This window comes from Geotrypetes seraphini, chromosome 10 (assembly GCF_902459505.1).
Source record: "Geotrypetes seraphini chromosome 10, aGeoSer1.1, whole genome shotgun sequence".
In the NCBI taxonomy this organism is placed as follows: Eukaryota; Metazoa; Chordata; class Amphibia; order Gymnophiona; family Dermophiidae; genus Geotrypetes; species Geotrypetes seraphini.
In genome coordinates, this window is record NC_047093.1 from 22,867,129 (window position 1) to 22,883,553 (window position 16,425).

The window sequence follows — 16,425 nt, forward strand, 5'->3', positions numbered from 1 at the left end:
AAAAATATTTTTAATTTTTTTCATAGAGGGATGTGTCTGGGGCGTTGTCAGAGTGGGCATTTCTGCGCTAATTAGTGCATCCACATCACTACATGTTAACTGATTAGCACAGGATTACTTCAAGAGTCTTTAACACCTGCAAAAGAGATACGGGTAAGTGCTACCATTATAATCTTTTTTTTTTTTTTTTTATTTTATTTATACTTTTACAAATTAACATATCAATCAATACTTGAAGGAAATATAACAATCCAATAAGGAAAACAAATATTAATTATAAAATAATAACACATGGTAACTATGATTAAAGTCCACAATCTGAGAGGAGAAGGAATCAATCACTTCCAAGGGTAGTTGGTTTCAGGAAATAAACTAAATTAATTCAAATAACAGAGTGCAGTTGGAGTTATTTAACTAATGGCCTGGTGGGCTGATTCCATGGAGGTATCTGGAGTTCTCGTGGTTACTTTACATTCAAGAAAAAACTGCAATTGATCGGGTTCATAAAAGATATATCTTTTATTCTGATAAGTAATGCAGCATTTACAGGGGAAACGTAATATATATAATCTTATTTTAATGGCACTAAATAATAAGAAGTTTGCTAATGATGAATTGCAGAAAGGGGTAATCCTGGAAAATAATACTTAACAAATTGCAAGCCTCCGAACCGGGAAACGGACTTCAAAATAAACCATTGCTAGAATCAGAAGCACAGCTCATATCACTGGCTTGCTTTTAACAGTCAGGAAAAACAGAACAAAAAAAAAAAATCTACACGATATTGTAGGACAGGGGTAGGGAACTCCGGTCCTCGAGAACCGTATTCCAGTCGGGTTTTCAGGATTCCCCCAATGAATATGCAGTGAAAGCAGTGCACGCAAATAGATCTCATGCATATTCATTGGGGAAATCCTAAAAACCCGACTGGAATACAGCTCTCGAGGACCGGAGTTCCCTACCCCTGTCCTATAATATCGTGGAAATTTTTTTTTTCTGTTCTGGGCTTCCGATTCTAACAATGGAGGAGTGTGTGGCGCAGTGGTTAGATCTACAGCCTCCGCATCCTGGGGTTGTGAGTTCAAATCCTGTGCTGTTCCTTGTGATCCTGGGCAAGTCACTCAAGGGCAAATTCTATAAGAAGCGCCCAAAAGTTAGGCGCCTAATTAGGCACTGTTCAGCGCGATTCAAGTAAAATTGGGTGCTGTTTAGTGAATCGCGCCGAGCGGCACCTATTTTGGAGGCGCCCAAGAAATAGGCCAGCTCTAGGCACAACTAAAAGGTAGGCGCCCACGCGAGCGCTTAAGCACGCTTAAGAGCAGGGATTCTGTAAGAAGGTGCCTAACACTTAGCCACGCCCACGCCTAACGTGCATAGCGCCAATTTTTTTGAAGGCCGCCTAAATTTTTTAGAGGCGCCTTGTTACAGAATCGCGTTTTTCTTGATAGGCGCCCATGTTTCAATCAGTGCTGATTAAAAAGCTTAATTGAGCTTAGCCTCCAATTTAGATAGGCGCCTAGTTTTAGGCGCTGGTTACAGAATTTGGGCCTCAGCCCTCCATAGCCCCAGGTACATTAGATAGATTGTGAGCCCACAGGGACAGATAGGGAAAATACTTGAGTACCTGATTGTAAAACCGCTTAGATAAACCTTGATAGGTGGTATATAAATATCTAATAAACTTGAAACTTGAACTTTATTTTGAAGCCTAAACTAAACTAAACTAAACCTTAAGTTTGTATACCGCATCATCTCCACAGAAGTGGAGCTCGACACGGTTTACAGGAATTAATAAAGAAAGGAACTCCAATGGAAAGAAGAAGGGCTTAGTAAAAAGGAAAGAAAGAGGGGACTTAGTATAGTGGAGAGGGAGGGAGTAGTTACATTTTAGAGAAAAGCCTGTTTCTTGGTTTTGAGGCTTGCTATAGTTAAGTATTATCGTCCCGGATTACCCCTTTCTTCAATTCATCATTAGCAAACTTGTTGTTATTTAGTACAATTTTGCTGTATTAAGTTCGTTCCCTTCTATATTCTCACACTAATAGCGACATTGAAACATAGAAAGATGACGGCAGATAAGGGCTACAGCCCATCAAGTCTGCCCATACCATTGACCCCCTTTTAAGTCTACTGGCCCCCTTAACTCTACTGACCTGCTCTATTAAGTCTATATCCTAGCGACCCTATTCATTGGTATGACTCCCGCAGTGATCCCACATAGGTATCCCATTTATTCTTGAAGTCTGGGATACTGCAGGCCTCGATCACCTGTACTGGAAGCTTGTTCCAATGCTCTATCACTCGTTCCGTGAAGAAGTACTTCCTGACGTCTCCACGAAACTTCCCTCCCCTGAGTTTGAGCGGATGTCCTCTTGTGTTCGAGGGTCCTTTGAGAAGAAAGATATCATCTTCCACCTCGACCCGTCCCGTGATGTACTTAAATGTCTCAATCATGTCTCCCCTCTCCCTACGCTCCTCGAGAGTATAGAGCTGCAATTTGTTCAGTCTCTCTTCGTACGAGAGACCTTTTGGTGCATGGCTATTAAAGGAAAAAATGGCCTTGGCATACGGAAAACACCCACATTAGGGCGTGCAAAGATCACTTTCTACTGCAGCTTAGTAAAAGGACCTCTATGAGAGCTGAAGAATGAGAGAAGGAATCTTTGAACTCACATTATCATAGAGGGGGCTGTAAGGGGCTCTTGGACCATGTCTGTCCATTGTGAACCTAGAACAGAAATAGTAACAAGATGTTAAAAAATACCTTTTGGCGAAAGAAGTGTATTGGTTATGTTCTTCCACTTGAATGTGTAGAAACAAGAGCCAATCAATGCACATAATATAAGTAAAGTGATACTTTTTTATTTTACTGGATTAACTTACTACATTTTTAAAAATAGTTTTCAGGAGTTGATTCTCCACTAGATCAAAACAGCATCATCTTTTGCTCTGACCTGCATTTTCTGTTCTGACCTGAGGAAGAACATAAGAATAGCCTTACTGGGTCAGACCAATGGTCCATCAAGCCCAATAGCCCGTTCTCAGGTGGCCAATCCAGATCACTAGTACCTGGCCAAAACCCAAGGAGTAGCAACATTCCATACAGAATCTCAAAGAATAGCAAGATTCCGGAATCCCAGAGAGTAACAAGACTCTAGAATCCCAAAGAGTAGCAACATTCCATACAGAATCTCAAAGAATAGCAAGATTCCGGAATCCCAGAGAGTAACAAGACTCTAGAATCCCAAAGAGTAGCAACATTCCATACAGAATCTCAAAGAATAGCAAGATTCCGGAATCCCAGAGAGTAACAAGACTCTAGAATCCCAAAGAGTAGCAACATTCCATACAGAATCTCAAAGAATAGCAAGATTCCGGAATCCCAGAGAGTAACAAGACTCTAGAATCCCAAAGAGTAGCAACATTCCATACAGAATCTTAAAGAATAGCAAGATTCCGGAATCTGAGAGAGTAACAAGACTCTAGCCAAGGAGTAGCAAAATTCCATACAGCAGTGTTCTCCCTAGGGCCTTTTAGCCGGGCGCTCCGCCCAGCTAATTTAGATGAGCGCCCGGCTGTCATTTCGGTTGCAAATTTGTCTAAGCCTGACTTTTTTTTTTTATTTTTTTTTAAAGCCCAGCAAGCGGGTTTTCAGCTTTACTTTTTTTTTTTAAATTTCCTACTGCTGTTTAGTTTTTACAGTTGCAATTGGAGGCAGGGACTGCAGGCTCATTATGACCAGTGCGCCTCTTTCTGATTGGTTTCGCTTTATTATTCTAATTGGTTTCGCTCATTATGACCGAGTGCGCCTCTTTCTGCTGCTTATCCTGCAAGACAGGCTGGACATTGGTTCTTCAGAAAGAGTAGAGGCGGAAGCTAGTAGCTGCGTGTTTCAGTAATTGCTGCTTTCACACAGAAAAGGAGGGAGAAGGTGCCTAAGAGGAATAAAGCAGGTCCGAGAAATAGATTCGCTACAGGCTAAGGCGGGAGATAGGTCAGCGATGGAGGGAAGCTTGCTTTCTTCAGGCCTTCCTCGCTGCCTATTTTCTGTTTCCCTGAAGGCAGCGAGGAAGGTCCGAAGCAAGCCAGCTTCCCTGCATCGCTGACCTATCTCCCACCTTAGCCTGTAACGATCTCCCGACCGGGAGGGGGGGAAGGGGGGGGGAGGAGAGAAGAAGATGCCAGACCAGGGAAAGGAAGGAAGGTGGGCCCTTGCTCATGTGACGATATTTTACAGCATCTTTGGAAAAACTAAAGAAGCATGGAAACCTGTGGGAAAGTAAGAAGCTTTTAAACTTGGCAGGGCTAAAACATTATCCAGTGTACCAGTCTGATGAATCAAATTCTTTATTTCTTACAATTTAGTATCACGTTTAAGCTAAAAGGGAAAAAACAAAACACCTCAAGAACAGTAGAAAAACGTGCAGGCTGTCAGTCAAGTCAAATTCTGTAGCTGCTGGGATATTATTTCCATGGTCATGTTAAATGTGTTGTTTTTTAATTATTATTTCATTTACTATTTTTGCTCTGTCTTCACTGGTGTAATCAGGTTGGGCTACACTTGAGAGTCTGAGGAGGTTAGCAGCAGAAGGATGGGACAATGCCTTGATTTCTCTTGGGTCGATACAGTATGCCACCTCACAATGACATTTTGTGTCAAGGTCACAGCTGTGCAAGGAATATTCCTGGGGAGTTTATAAAAGTTCTGTATAAAATCCTGTATGTTTTAATTGTTCTTCCCTGCCCTAGACTTGTGCCATACTCATTATTTTTCACCCTTTTCCAGCAATCAGTCCTTAACCCTTTCAGGACCATAAGGATCGTAGGCCAATTTTTGTGGTTTTGACGACATTTTTATGGTAAAAAGGGCTTGCAGATGCCAAAAAATTGATTTTTTTTGTGAAATATCATTATTTTTATTTAAAAAAATCACACTTCTGGCTTATGGACAGTGTGGCAAGTGAATCTTCTCGTCAATCTAGCAACGACGCTAATGAATGAATGTCGGAACCAGTTTGTTTACATAAAGGCAGTATCATATGGAATCCGTACATATCAAATTTAGAACTGTAGACTATCCCAATCAAAATTTATAGGATTTTAAAATTATGGGACAAATATGTCCCTTGGTCCTGAAAGGGTTAAGGGCCAGTGTAATAAAATGTGGGAGATTATTCCGAGTTCTGTACTAGTATAATAAGTGTCTACTAGTTTTGCACAGTGGGATGGTGTAGTTTTTGCCCATTCTTGGCAGAATAGCCCAGTCTTGTTCAATTTCACCGAAGATTATAGCAATCTTGCAGTCCTGACACTGATTTTCTGTTAGATCAGGCGTTATGACTGGGCTATCCAATGACATTCACTTATGGTCTTTGACCTAAGGGCCGCCGCACGTGCAGACTGCCGGGCACGATGGACCACTGGTCTGACCCAGCAGAGGTGATTCTTATGTTCTTATAAATAAATGGCTAGATTGAACCTAATGACTTCATTAACGTAGTTCCCTTTTTTAAACCTCTATTCCAATGTTCTTCAACCGCCGGCCCCTAGAAATTTCCTGCTGGTCCACAGGGCTGGCACGTGCATCAGGCCCCAGACAGTGCTCTTCAGCCACTGGTCCACGGTGCAATCGATGCGGCATTGTCTTAGGGCCAGCTCCCTCTTCCTCAGTGCTGCAGTGCACAAAGCCGTGGGCAGAGGTGCCTATGCGCGTCCTGCGCCTGAACTGGAAGCCTTCTCTATGAAATTGCAACGTCAGAGGGAAGGCTTCCAGATGAGGTGCGGGACGTGCGAGGAGCCACTGCCCACAGCTCTGTGCACTGCAGCACTGAGGAAGAAGGAACCGGCCCGAAGATAACACCAGAAAGCAAGACCAGAAAGCAAGGCACAGCAGGGAGAGAGGGAGACAATGGTAGAGGGAATTATTCTATTTTTGAATTTAGTGATTGATTTACATCTGCTGTCTGTTCAGGGAGAAATGCATTTGTTTCTTTTCCTCTGGGGTTGTACTGCTTGCGGAGTCTTGCATCTTAGGGTTTGTTTGTATGTATTAGTACTTTTAGTTTTTGGTCCCTTATTTGCATAGGGGTTTATCTGTGTTCTGGTAGGAATTAATATTGAGAAGCATATAGTGTGCTTTGTGTAGTTTAATTTTGTGGTTAACCATTATGTGTTGTTAATACGATTATATTGTATGTGTGTATATATGAAAAATGAATGGAAAAAATGGTGTTACAATTAGTACTATTATGGGGGCAGGGTCTAGAGCAGAGATTGGTTGGAGATAGGCAGGGTCTGGCCCACGACTTAGCCCAGTGTTCTTCAGCTGCCGGTCCGCAGACTGGTGCCGGTCTACAAAATTATTATTTTATTTCTGCTGGTCCATAGGTGTCAAAAGGTTGAAGAACACTGGTTTATACCATTTGAAAGAGGGCAAATATCTAATTATTCACTTCTAGAATTGGATACTTCTTAAATTTAATAAAAATATTCTGGCACAAGTGTCAAACCTTAAAAAAGGAAGTCATATTGAGCATTGGAAAATAATTAATAAAAATTAACTAGTAAAATAGTACACATTTAATTTTCCCCACCCGGCTACTTTTTCATGCCACCCGGCTGGAAAAAAATTCTAGGGAGAACACTGCCATACAGAATCTCAAAGAATAGCAAGATTCCGGAATCCGAGAGAGTAACAAGATTCTAGAATCCCAAAGAGTAGCAACATTCCATACAGAATCTCAAAGAATAGCAAGATTCCGGAATCCCAGAGAGTAACAAAACTCTAGAATCCCAAAGAGTAGCAACATTCCATACAGAATCTCAAAGAATAGCAAGATTCCGGAATCCCAGAGAGTAACAAGACTCTAGAATCCCAAAGAGTAGCAACATTCCATACAGAATCTCAAAGAATAGCAAGATTCCGGAATCCGAGAGAGTAACAAGACTCTAGAATCCCAAAGAGTAGCAACATTCCATACAGAATCTCAAAGAATAGCAAGATTCCGGAATCCCAGAGAGTAACAAGACTCTAGAATCCCAAAGAGTAGCAACATTCCATACAGAATGTCAAACAATAGCAAGATTCTGGAATCCCAGAGAGTAACAAGATTCTAGAATCCCAAAGAGTAGCAACATTCCATACAGAATGTCAAACAATAGCAAGATTCCGGAATCCCAGAGAGTAACAAGATTCTAGAATCCCAAAGAGTAGCAACATTCCATACAGAATGTCAAACAATAGCAAGATTCCGGAATCCGAGAGAGTAACAAGATTCTAGAATCCCAAAGAGTAGCAACATTCCATGCTATCGATCCAGGGCAAGCATGGCCTCCCCCATGTCTTTCTCAACAGACATGAATTTTTCCTCCAGGAACTTAAGAACTTAAGAATTACCGCTGCTGGGTCAGACCAGTAGTCCATTGTGCCCAGCAGTCCGCTCACACGGCGGCCCTTAGGTCAAAGACCAGTGCCCTAACTGAGACTAGCCATACTAGCACACGTTCTTGTTCAGCAGTAACTTGTCTAACTTTGTCTTGAATCCCTGGAGGGTGTTTTCCCATATAACAGACTCCGGAAGAGCGTCCCAGTTTTCTACCACTCTCTGAGGAGAAGCTTCCACCCACACACACGTAACTGCAGGCACAGGCAGGCAATCTCCGCCAGCTTCAGTAAGTTTCTTTACTAATGCGCTGCGAAGGGAAGGGGGAGGGAGGGGGCCGTGCACGATCTGTGACCGTGCGCCTTCCCTCCCTTAACTGCGGGGACAAGGCCTTTCACCGCTCCACGGGGCAGTGGATGGCCTTGTCCCTGTGCCCACAGTGAGCACTTCCCCCCTTCCCCCTACCCCCCCCCCTCCCGTTTCAGCAGGTTACCTGTGGGTAACTGCCACCGTGTCATTCTCTAATCCAGAGCAAGCAGTGGCTTCCCCCATGTCTGCCTCAATAGCAGGCTATGAACTTTTCCTCCAGGAATTCGTCCAAACCTTTTTTAAAGCCAGCTACTTTAATCGCTGTTACCACATCTTCTGGCAATGCGATCCAAAACTTAACAATTCTCTAAGTGAAAAAAATATTTCCTCCTATTGTTTTTTAAAGTATTTCCCTGTAACTTCAACGAGTGTCCCTTAAAATTCACTATAAACAGAATGCTTCCTTAGTCCTGTAGTTACCTTAGAAGTTAATTAGGAAATGGCTGCTATGGAATCTTGCATAACCCACCTTTTCCTCAGTGGTGTCGCTATCTGAATGTACCAGTTTGTCACAAAATAAAATCTGTAGCTTTTTGCACACAGTGTGCACATTCATACCTGTTGCAAGTTTCCCTAATGATACAGATTTATTGCAGGAGCCAAGATTTGAGCCTTGGGCTTTAGCCATGCTTCCGCTGCACAGGGAGGATTTATGTCCTGCAAAAGATCGAATCAGTCAGTCTGATTGATTGATTCGACCTTTACTGACATCCGCAGTAAATCACATCATTGCTGACAGACACTCTTTGCTAGAGTCCAAGGCCTGAATCAGCTCCTCTGACATTCTCCGATATCTGCACAGCAAAATTCTTTCCCAAGCATTCAGTGAGCTATACTTAAGCATTTTTGCTCATAGACACAGAGACCCTGATGCTATAAAATCTGCCTAAAGTTGGGCGTTAATATTGGCGCCAATTCTATAAGAAAAAGAAAAGTAGGTGCTCATTATAGAATTATGCTTAGCGCGCTCAGGGCTCCTTTTACAAAGGCACGCTAGCGGTTTAACGCACGTGATAGCGCGCACTAAACCACCGGTCGCGCTAGCCGCTTAACGCGCATAATAGCGCGCACTAAACCGCCGGCCGCGCTAGCCGCTATCGCCTCCTCTTGAGCAGACGGTACTTTTTCGACCAGCGCGGGGGTTAGCGCGTGACTAAAAGTCACGCGCGCTAAACTCGCTAGCGCGGCTTTGTAAAAGGAGCCCTCAGTGTCCTAACATTTAGGCGCACCATATTCATACCAAGGTTTTCTTCGCCTAAAGTTAGGCACCTATTCGCAAAGAGATGCCTAATAGAGAATGACACGGTGACAAAATTCATCACCGTTCCCGTCCCCGCAGATAACCACGGGAAAGCATCTTCATGTCATTCTTTAAGGAGAGAGGGAAGAATCAGAGTATAATTGGCCACAACCACTGACCCTCAAGCTTTGCTTTGAAGAATGCTGGTGTAGAAGGACTGAGGTTGAAACAGACACTACAGAATGACAGTCTCTGGTATCCAGAGCAGATATTGTGATGTCATAATGCCTCATTCCACCAGTGCCTAATAGCCAATCACATCAGTGATGTCACAATGGCTTCATTTTCCTTGGCTCACATAAGAATCAGAGTATGAATGGCCACAACCACTGACCCACAAGCTTTGCTTTGAAGAATGCTGGTGTAGAAGGACTGAGGTTGAAACAGACACTACAGAATGACAGTCTCTGGTATCCAGAGCAGATATTGTGATGTCATAATGCCTCATTCCACCAGTGCCTAAGAGCCAATCACATCAGTGATGTCACAATGGCTTCATTTTCCTTGGCTCACATAAGAATCAGAGTATGAATGGCCACAACCACTGACCCACAAGCTTTGCTTTGAAGAATGCTGGTGTAGAAGGACTGAGGTTGAAACAGACACTACAGAATGACAGTCTCTGGTATCCAGAGCAGATATTGTGATGTCATAATGCCTCATTCCACCAGTGCCTAAGAGCCAATCACATCAGTGATGTCACAATGGCTTCATTTTCCTTGGCTCACATAAGAATCAGAGTATGAATGGCCACAACCACTGACCCACAAGCTTTGCTTTGAAGAATGCTGGTGTAGAAGGACTGAGGTTGAAACAGACACTACAGAATGACAGTCTCTGGTATCCAGAGCAGATATTGTGATGTCATAATGCCTCATTCCACCAGTGCCTAAGAGCCAATCACATCAGTGATGTCACAATGGCTTCATTTTCCTTGGCTCACATAAGAATCAGAGTATGAATGGCCACAACCATTGACCCACAAGCTTTGCTTTGAAGAATGCTGGTGTAGAAGGACTGAGGTTGAAACAGACACTACAGAATGACAGTCTCTGGTATCCAGAGCAGATATTGTGATGTCATAATGCCTCATTCCACCAGTGCCTAAGAGCCAATCACATCAGTGATGTCACAATGGCTTCATTTTCCTTGGCTCACATAAGAATCAGAGTATGAATGGCCACAACCACTGACCCGCAAGCTTTGCTTTGAAGAATGCTGGTGTAGAAGGACTGAGGCTGAAATAGACACTAAAAAATGACATTGGATTATTTCCCGTGGTTATCCACGGGGACGGGGACGGTGATGAATTTTGTCACCATGTCATTCTCTAACGCCTAACTCTAAAACACACCCATGAGCCACCCCCTAACCACAGCCCACTTTTACTGTAGGTGCTTTTGGCTAGGCGCACTCTTTTTATAGAATCGATTTTACGTTGGGCGCCTATCAATTAGGTCCGATTAAAGTTGATGGTGAGGTGTTGAGTGCCACCATCGGCACCAATTAAACCTACTGATCAATTATGTTGAGCACTTATATCGAAGCCTAACTTTAGGTGGACTTTAAAGAATTAAGGCCAGAACTGGCAAGAGTTCTCTTTTGAAAAAATCGACTGACTTTTCGGCTGAAAAGTCCTTACCAATTGAAAGGTTGTAAGAAAGGGATTTCGGATTTAGCTCACACCTTTTTCATTGGTTTCTCAAGGCATGTTATAGTCAGGTACAGTAGACATTTTCCTGCCCTGGAGATTTTACAGTGTTTATACCTGAAGCAATGGAATTCTATAAAGTCATGCCCCCAGTGGCGTAGCGAGGGTGAGAGGCGCCCGGGGCAGTGGTGCCCCGCCCCCACCCCATCCGCTCCTTCCCTGCCCCCTCCTGCCGCGTGCCCCTTCCCTTCCCCCGTACCTTTATCATTCTCGACACGAGCAGCAACCCCAACCTGCTGCTCACGCCAGCGTCGGCTCTTCCTCTGACATCACTTCCTGGGCGCAGATCCAGGAAGTGATATCAGAGGAAGAGCTAATGCTGGCATGAGCAGCAGGTTGGGGTTGCAGCTTGTGCTGCGAACGTTAAAGAGATATGAGGGAAATACTTTTAAAACCAATGGGAGGAAAAATTTTTTTCACTCAGAGAATAGTTAAGCTCTGTAACGCGTTGCCAGAGGTTGTGGTATGAGGAGATAGCATAGCTGGTTTTAAGAAAGGTTTGGACAAGTACCTGGAGGAAAAGTTCATAGTCTGTTATTGAGAAAGACATGGTGGAAGCCTCTGCTTGCCCTGGATCGGTAGCAAAGAATGTTGCTGCTCTTTGGGATTCTAGAATCTTGTTACTTTCTGGAATTTCGGAATCTTGCTATTTTTTGGGATTCTGTATGGAATGTTGCTACTCCTTGGGTTTTGGTCAGGTACTAGGGACCTGGATTGGCCACCTTGAGAACGGGCTACTGGTCTGACCCAGTAAGGCTTTTCATATGTTCTTATGCTAATAAGAATCTTTTGCAGATCTTGGAAGGCATCGAACTGAAAACTACTCCCAGTAGAGCTTTCTCCTACACAACTCTTCACCTTGGAATCAGATCCCATTGAGATAAAGGCAGTAGGTGATATCCCTGCATTCTGAAAACATTGCACAGTTTGGCCATTTGAAATAGCTTTTTTTTATAGTTTGAAAGTTTTATACTGTAATTTGATGTCATTGTTATGTTACTACCTTTGTAGAGTGATGCAGAAAGACTCGCAGTAGAGTGGTGTGTGGATGTCTAAGCACGTGGTCAACTGTCCACGTAATACTGCATCACATAAAAAGCTGATATGCTATAAATTTTATGCACAGAAACCTAGCAGCTAATGGAGGAAGAGTGCTGGACACATTCACACAAAGGTTTCACGATAAGAGCAACTTCTTGTGCGCATGTTCAAATAAAAATTCACATTGGTGTCTGTTCTTTTGCGCCTAGATATGAAAAATTGTTTGCAAATGGATTTTTTTTGCGAGCCTCATATTTAAGAGCAGAAGAACAGGCACCAATGTGTATTTCCACTTTCAGTTTTGTTCCGCCAAGCGCTTATGTCTATTATCTTCCGTCTGCCTTTGAATCTTGCAGGGGCTTCTTTCTGGTTGCAAAACCAGACAAATCTAGCAATTAAAAATCTCATAAACAGACAGAAAATCCTCTCCAGAAACTTTTCAGCGGCCCCTCGTATTCTTGGCTGCGGTATTGATAAAGGAAAAGCAATTAGTTACTTTAAGCAGGTAACTGTAATTAGTAAACAATTACTGTCCTAAATGAGCAATTTAGTTGCTGCAGTTAATTACTTTTAAGCGGAGAAGTAGTAACTATAATTAATTACTTTTGAAAAATATACGCACCGATTGTATTCTGTTCAAATTAATGCCCATGCACAATCCACCTGTGCGATGCTTGGCACATAACACTTATGGGCTCCTTTTACTAAGCTGTGTTAGGGCTTTAACGCGCGAATAACGCACGCTATATTGCCCCGCGCGCTAGACCTTAACGCCAGCATTGAGCTGGCATTAGTTTCTCCACGTAGCGCGCGGTAATTTCCCACGTGCGCTAAAAACACTAGCGCACCTTAGTAAAAGGAGCCTTATGTTCAGTCTGTAGCAACCAAACTGCCAGGTCCACGGTAACTTTCTGCATTGGCCCCCTTGTAGCCTGTGGAGGCAGTGGTGTAGTAAGGGCGGGCAGTCTGCCCCAGGTGCCATGCTGGTGGGGGCACCGGCACCTCTCCTCCTCTCCCCACTCCCCGCCAAGCTCGCGCGCCCTTTTCCCTTCTCCCGCACCGCTAGTTGTTCATTGCCACGAGCAACAACTTCAAAATGCATCTCGCGCCCGTGCCACCTCTGCCGCTGACACCACTTCCGGGTGCCGCGCATAGGAAGTGACGACAGAGAGAGAGAGAGAGAGAGAGCCGACGGGGTCGAGAGGAGCACGTTGAAGTTCTTGTTGCTCGCGGCAGTGAGCTAAGGGGGAAGGGGGCGCAGGCGCGGCAGGGGGGGATCAAGGGAGGTGCGGGGAAGTAGAGACGAGGGGCAGGGAAGGGACGCCACCTCCCCTCACCACGCCACTGTCTGGAGGGGTTGTTGAGAGATTTTGATAATTTAAAACAATAGGCACAGCAAACAATAAAGAAATTATTTTAACTGCAAGGGAGACCATAGCAGTAGCACATGGAACATTATCCCTTGAAAAATATAAACCGAGCTTGGGAAAGCATTCGTGAAAATATTGTACTTACAAGGCAGATGAAGTATCTCCTACAGTTAATAAATTCAGCTGCGGGTAAAGGAAAGTGTTTGCCGTTCCTGGACCAGCAACGTCCATCTGCTCCAAATCTAAAAAATAAATGCCGCATTGTTGATCATGTATCTTCATACTCCGTGCATCTCCGTTGCTCTTTTCAGACATTAGAAACATAGAAATAGACGGCAGATAAGGGCCACGGCCCATCAAGTCTGCCCACCCCAATAACCCTCCCCTACCTTTCTCTGTGAAGAGATCCCACGTGACGATCCCATTTTGTCTTAAAATCAGGCACACTGCTGGCCTCGATTACCTGTAGCGGAAGATTATTCCAGCGATCAACCACCCTTTTGGTGAAGAAGTATTTCCTGGTGTCACCGTGTAGTTTCCCGCCCCTGATTTTCCACGGATGCCCTCTTGTTGCCGTGGGGCCTTTGAAAAAGAAGATGTCCTCTTCCACCTCGATACGGCCCGTGAGATATTTGAACGTCTCGATCATGTCTCCCCTCTCTCCGTGTTCCTCGAGTGAGTAGAGCTGCAATTTTTTCAGCCGTTCCTCATACGGGAGTTCCCCGGATTCTAGAGACGGTGACCAGATTTGCCTGTTCAAATTTGCGCGCACACCCAAGATGCGCATGCAAATTAAGGTCCGGATTCCAGAAATGGCACCACAAGTTAAGGCAGCAGTAGGCGTCCTACTGCCCCCCTAACTTAATTGCTTTAATTCGTTTTAATCAGCGCAGGAATTGACTGCGCCATTAGAAACTGATGAAAAGTTCATTGCAAAAAAAAGTAGGCACCAGAATCGCATCTACGCATGGCATTAGTGGCGCCTTAGGTCAAATAAGGTCTAGTTATGGGTGGAGATGACCTTAGGCATCGTTATGCATGATTCTCCGTCAAACTTAGGTGCCGATAATGTAGGTCTTTAAAACCCTGGTCTATATTACCGGCACCTAAGTTTTTTTTCTTAGGTGCCAGAGTAGGGTTACCAGATTTTCCAAATGGAAAATCCGGGCCATGGCTCCGCCCCCAGGCCTGCCCCGTTCCGATCGGCCAAGCCCCATTCAGCCACCACGCTTTCGAGGACTGAACTTGGACAAACCTGTTTAGCTGGATTACATTTATTTCGTTAGCTCACATTTTTCAGGGGCAATAACCTGCTGCATTGTAAAAAGAAGAAAGAACCCACTCTCTCGTAAAATGTGCATTAACTCACCATCTTAGGAGATAAAGCAATAGCTTCTGAAAAGGAAGGAAGGGCTGCCGTCTGGCTCAGTGTCCTAAGAGCAGCCTTAGCAAGTCCTGACTTAACCTTAATTTATATACAGAGATTCCAAGTTACTCAGTTCCAGGCTGCAGATTTTGAGATGCAGTTGTATTATGGGTCTTGCAGCATCAGGCACAACAAACTCCACATTGCTTTGGGATGTACCAGGATTGACTAATTTTTCTCCAGCCTAGACGTGAGTAACTTGACATTTCTGCAAACATAGCTTCCAAGTTACCCAGTTCCAAGAAGAGGCTTTTTAATCCAGGCTTGGTTTTGAAATTTAATCCCAAAGAAGCGTGGGATTTCTGGTCCCTGATTTCACCCATTGAAATCAGTCCAGCAGGTCCCATAATGCATCTGGATAGCGTTGTCAGACATTCAGAACTGGCCTGCGCTCTCACTCCTGAGATGTTGCTACTATTTGGATTTTTGCAAGGTATTTGTGATCTGGATTGACGGAAGCAGGATACTGGGCGAAATGGATCATTGGTCTGACCCAGTATGGCTATTCTTATGGTATTGGGTAACCTGGAAGGTCTTTTGCATGCCTGGATTTGTCGTTTTGATTTTTCCAAGTGCTGTAATTTCACATGCATGCCTTGGAGTATAGCAAGGACTGGATTCCTGTATTTCTTATACCATGAAGCCAGCATATTTACAGGATCTAAGAGACAGAATTTTGACTGTCAGAACAGAGTTCTAGAACAGTAGTTCTCAAACCTGTCCTGTGGGACCTTCAGTCAGTCAAGCTTTTAGGCTGGCTCAGCAGAGCTTCTAAGTTACCCAGTTCCAGGAGGAGATTTTAGACCAGTTCTGGATTTCTGGCAACCTCGTCCTGACAAATTATGGCAGTGTTTCTCAATTCAGTCCTGGAGTACCTCCTTGCCAGTCAGGTTTTCAGGATATCCACAATGTATATGCATAAACTTAGTTTGCATACACTGCCTCCGTTATATGCAAATTTCTTTCATGCATATTCAGGACTGAGTTGAGAAACACTGCCATAATTTGTCAGGACGAGCTAATTTCAATGGGTGGAATAAGGGACTACAAACCCCACACTACTTTGGAATGTAGAGTAAGTTTAAAACCAGGACTGGCCAAAAAATCTCCCTCCTGGATCTGGATAACTTGGCTGCTCTGGCTCCGGGGTGAACAACACGGTCCTCGAGGGCCACAACCCAGTCAGGTTTTCAAGATTTTCACAATGAATATGTATGAGATCTAACTGCAACCAAAAACAAAAACGCTTTGGAGAAGATGTCCTGGATGCAGGCTTTATTGAAGATACAGTCAAAAAATCCACATCATAAAATGTCTAGGACCCATATGATGGGAACTATGGACCCCATAAGATGGGAACTATGGACCCAACACGGGCCATGTTTCGACGACCCTGTTTTCCTCAGGGGTCCTATGGATAATGAAATAATAATGATTGGAATATGTCCTAAAATGACATGTGCTTTATTTATGAATAACATGTGATGAGTAGTGATTAAAAAGTCAAAAAAGTGACTGGTGTCAAAAATTATATTCTATGAGTGTATAAATGTTGAAAATATCTCTTAAAGGTGACGGAGTCAAACTGTGATAAAAAGTGCCTCTAAGTGACCAAATTGTAACTAACTGCATACAATGGAAGCAGTACATGCAAATCAATCTCATGCATATTCATTGTGGAATCCTTGAAAATCCAACTGAGCTGTGGAGCTTCTACCACAGCCGAAATACTGCAGAATGCTAGAAAATAACTGCATGAAAATGTTTCGTGTAGAGAACCTGCGGCAAATGTGGGAGGAGCATGTCGGGTGCTTGCGCCAAAGGTT

General features: G+C 43.8%; 1 protein-coding gene across 5 annotated transcripts in view; it reads right to left on the reverse strand.

The window, feature by feature from the left end:
* TOM1L1 (target of myb1 like 1 membrane trafficking protein) overlaps nt 1-16,425 on the reverse strand; it is a 108,864-nt gene that overhangs the window by 14,849 nt on the left and 77,590 nt on the right. For all 5 annotated transcript variants that reach the window (XM_033961329.1, XM_033961331.1, XM_033961330.1 and 2 more), the window contains 2 exons: nt 13,319-13,415; nt 2,674-2,728 (listed from right to left, as the gene is read on the reverse strand). In XM_033961329.1, coding sequence (XP_033817220.1) covers nt 2,674-2,728; nt 13,319-13,415 — 152 coding nt within the window. The remainder of the gene's footprint in view (nt 1-2,673; nt 2,729-13,318; nt 13,416-16,425) is intronic.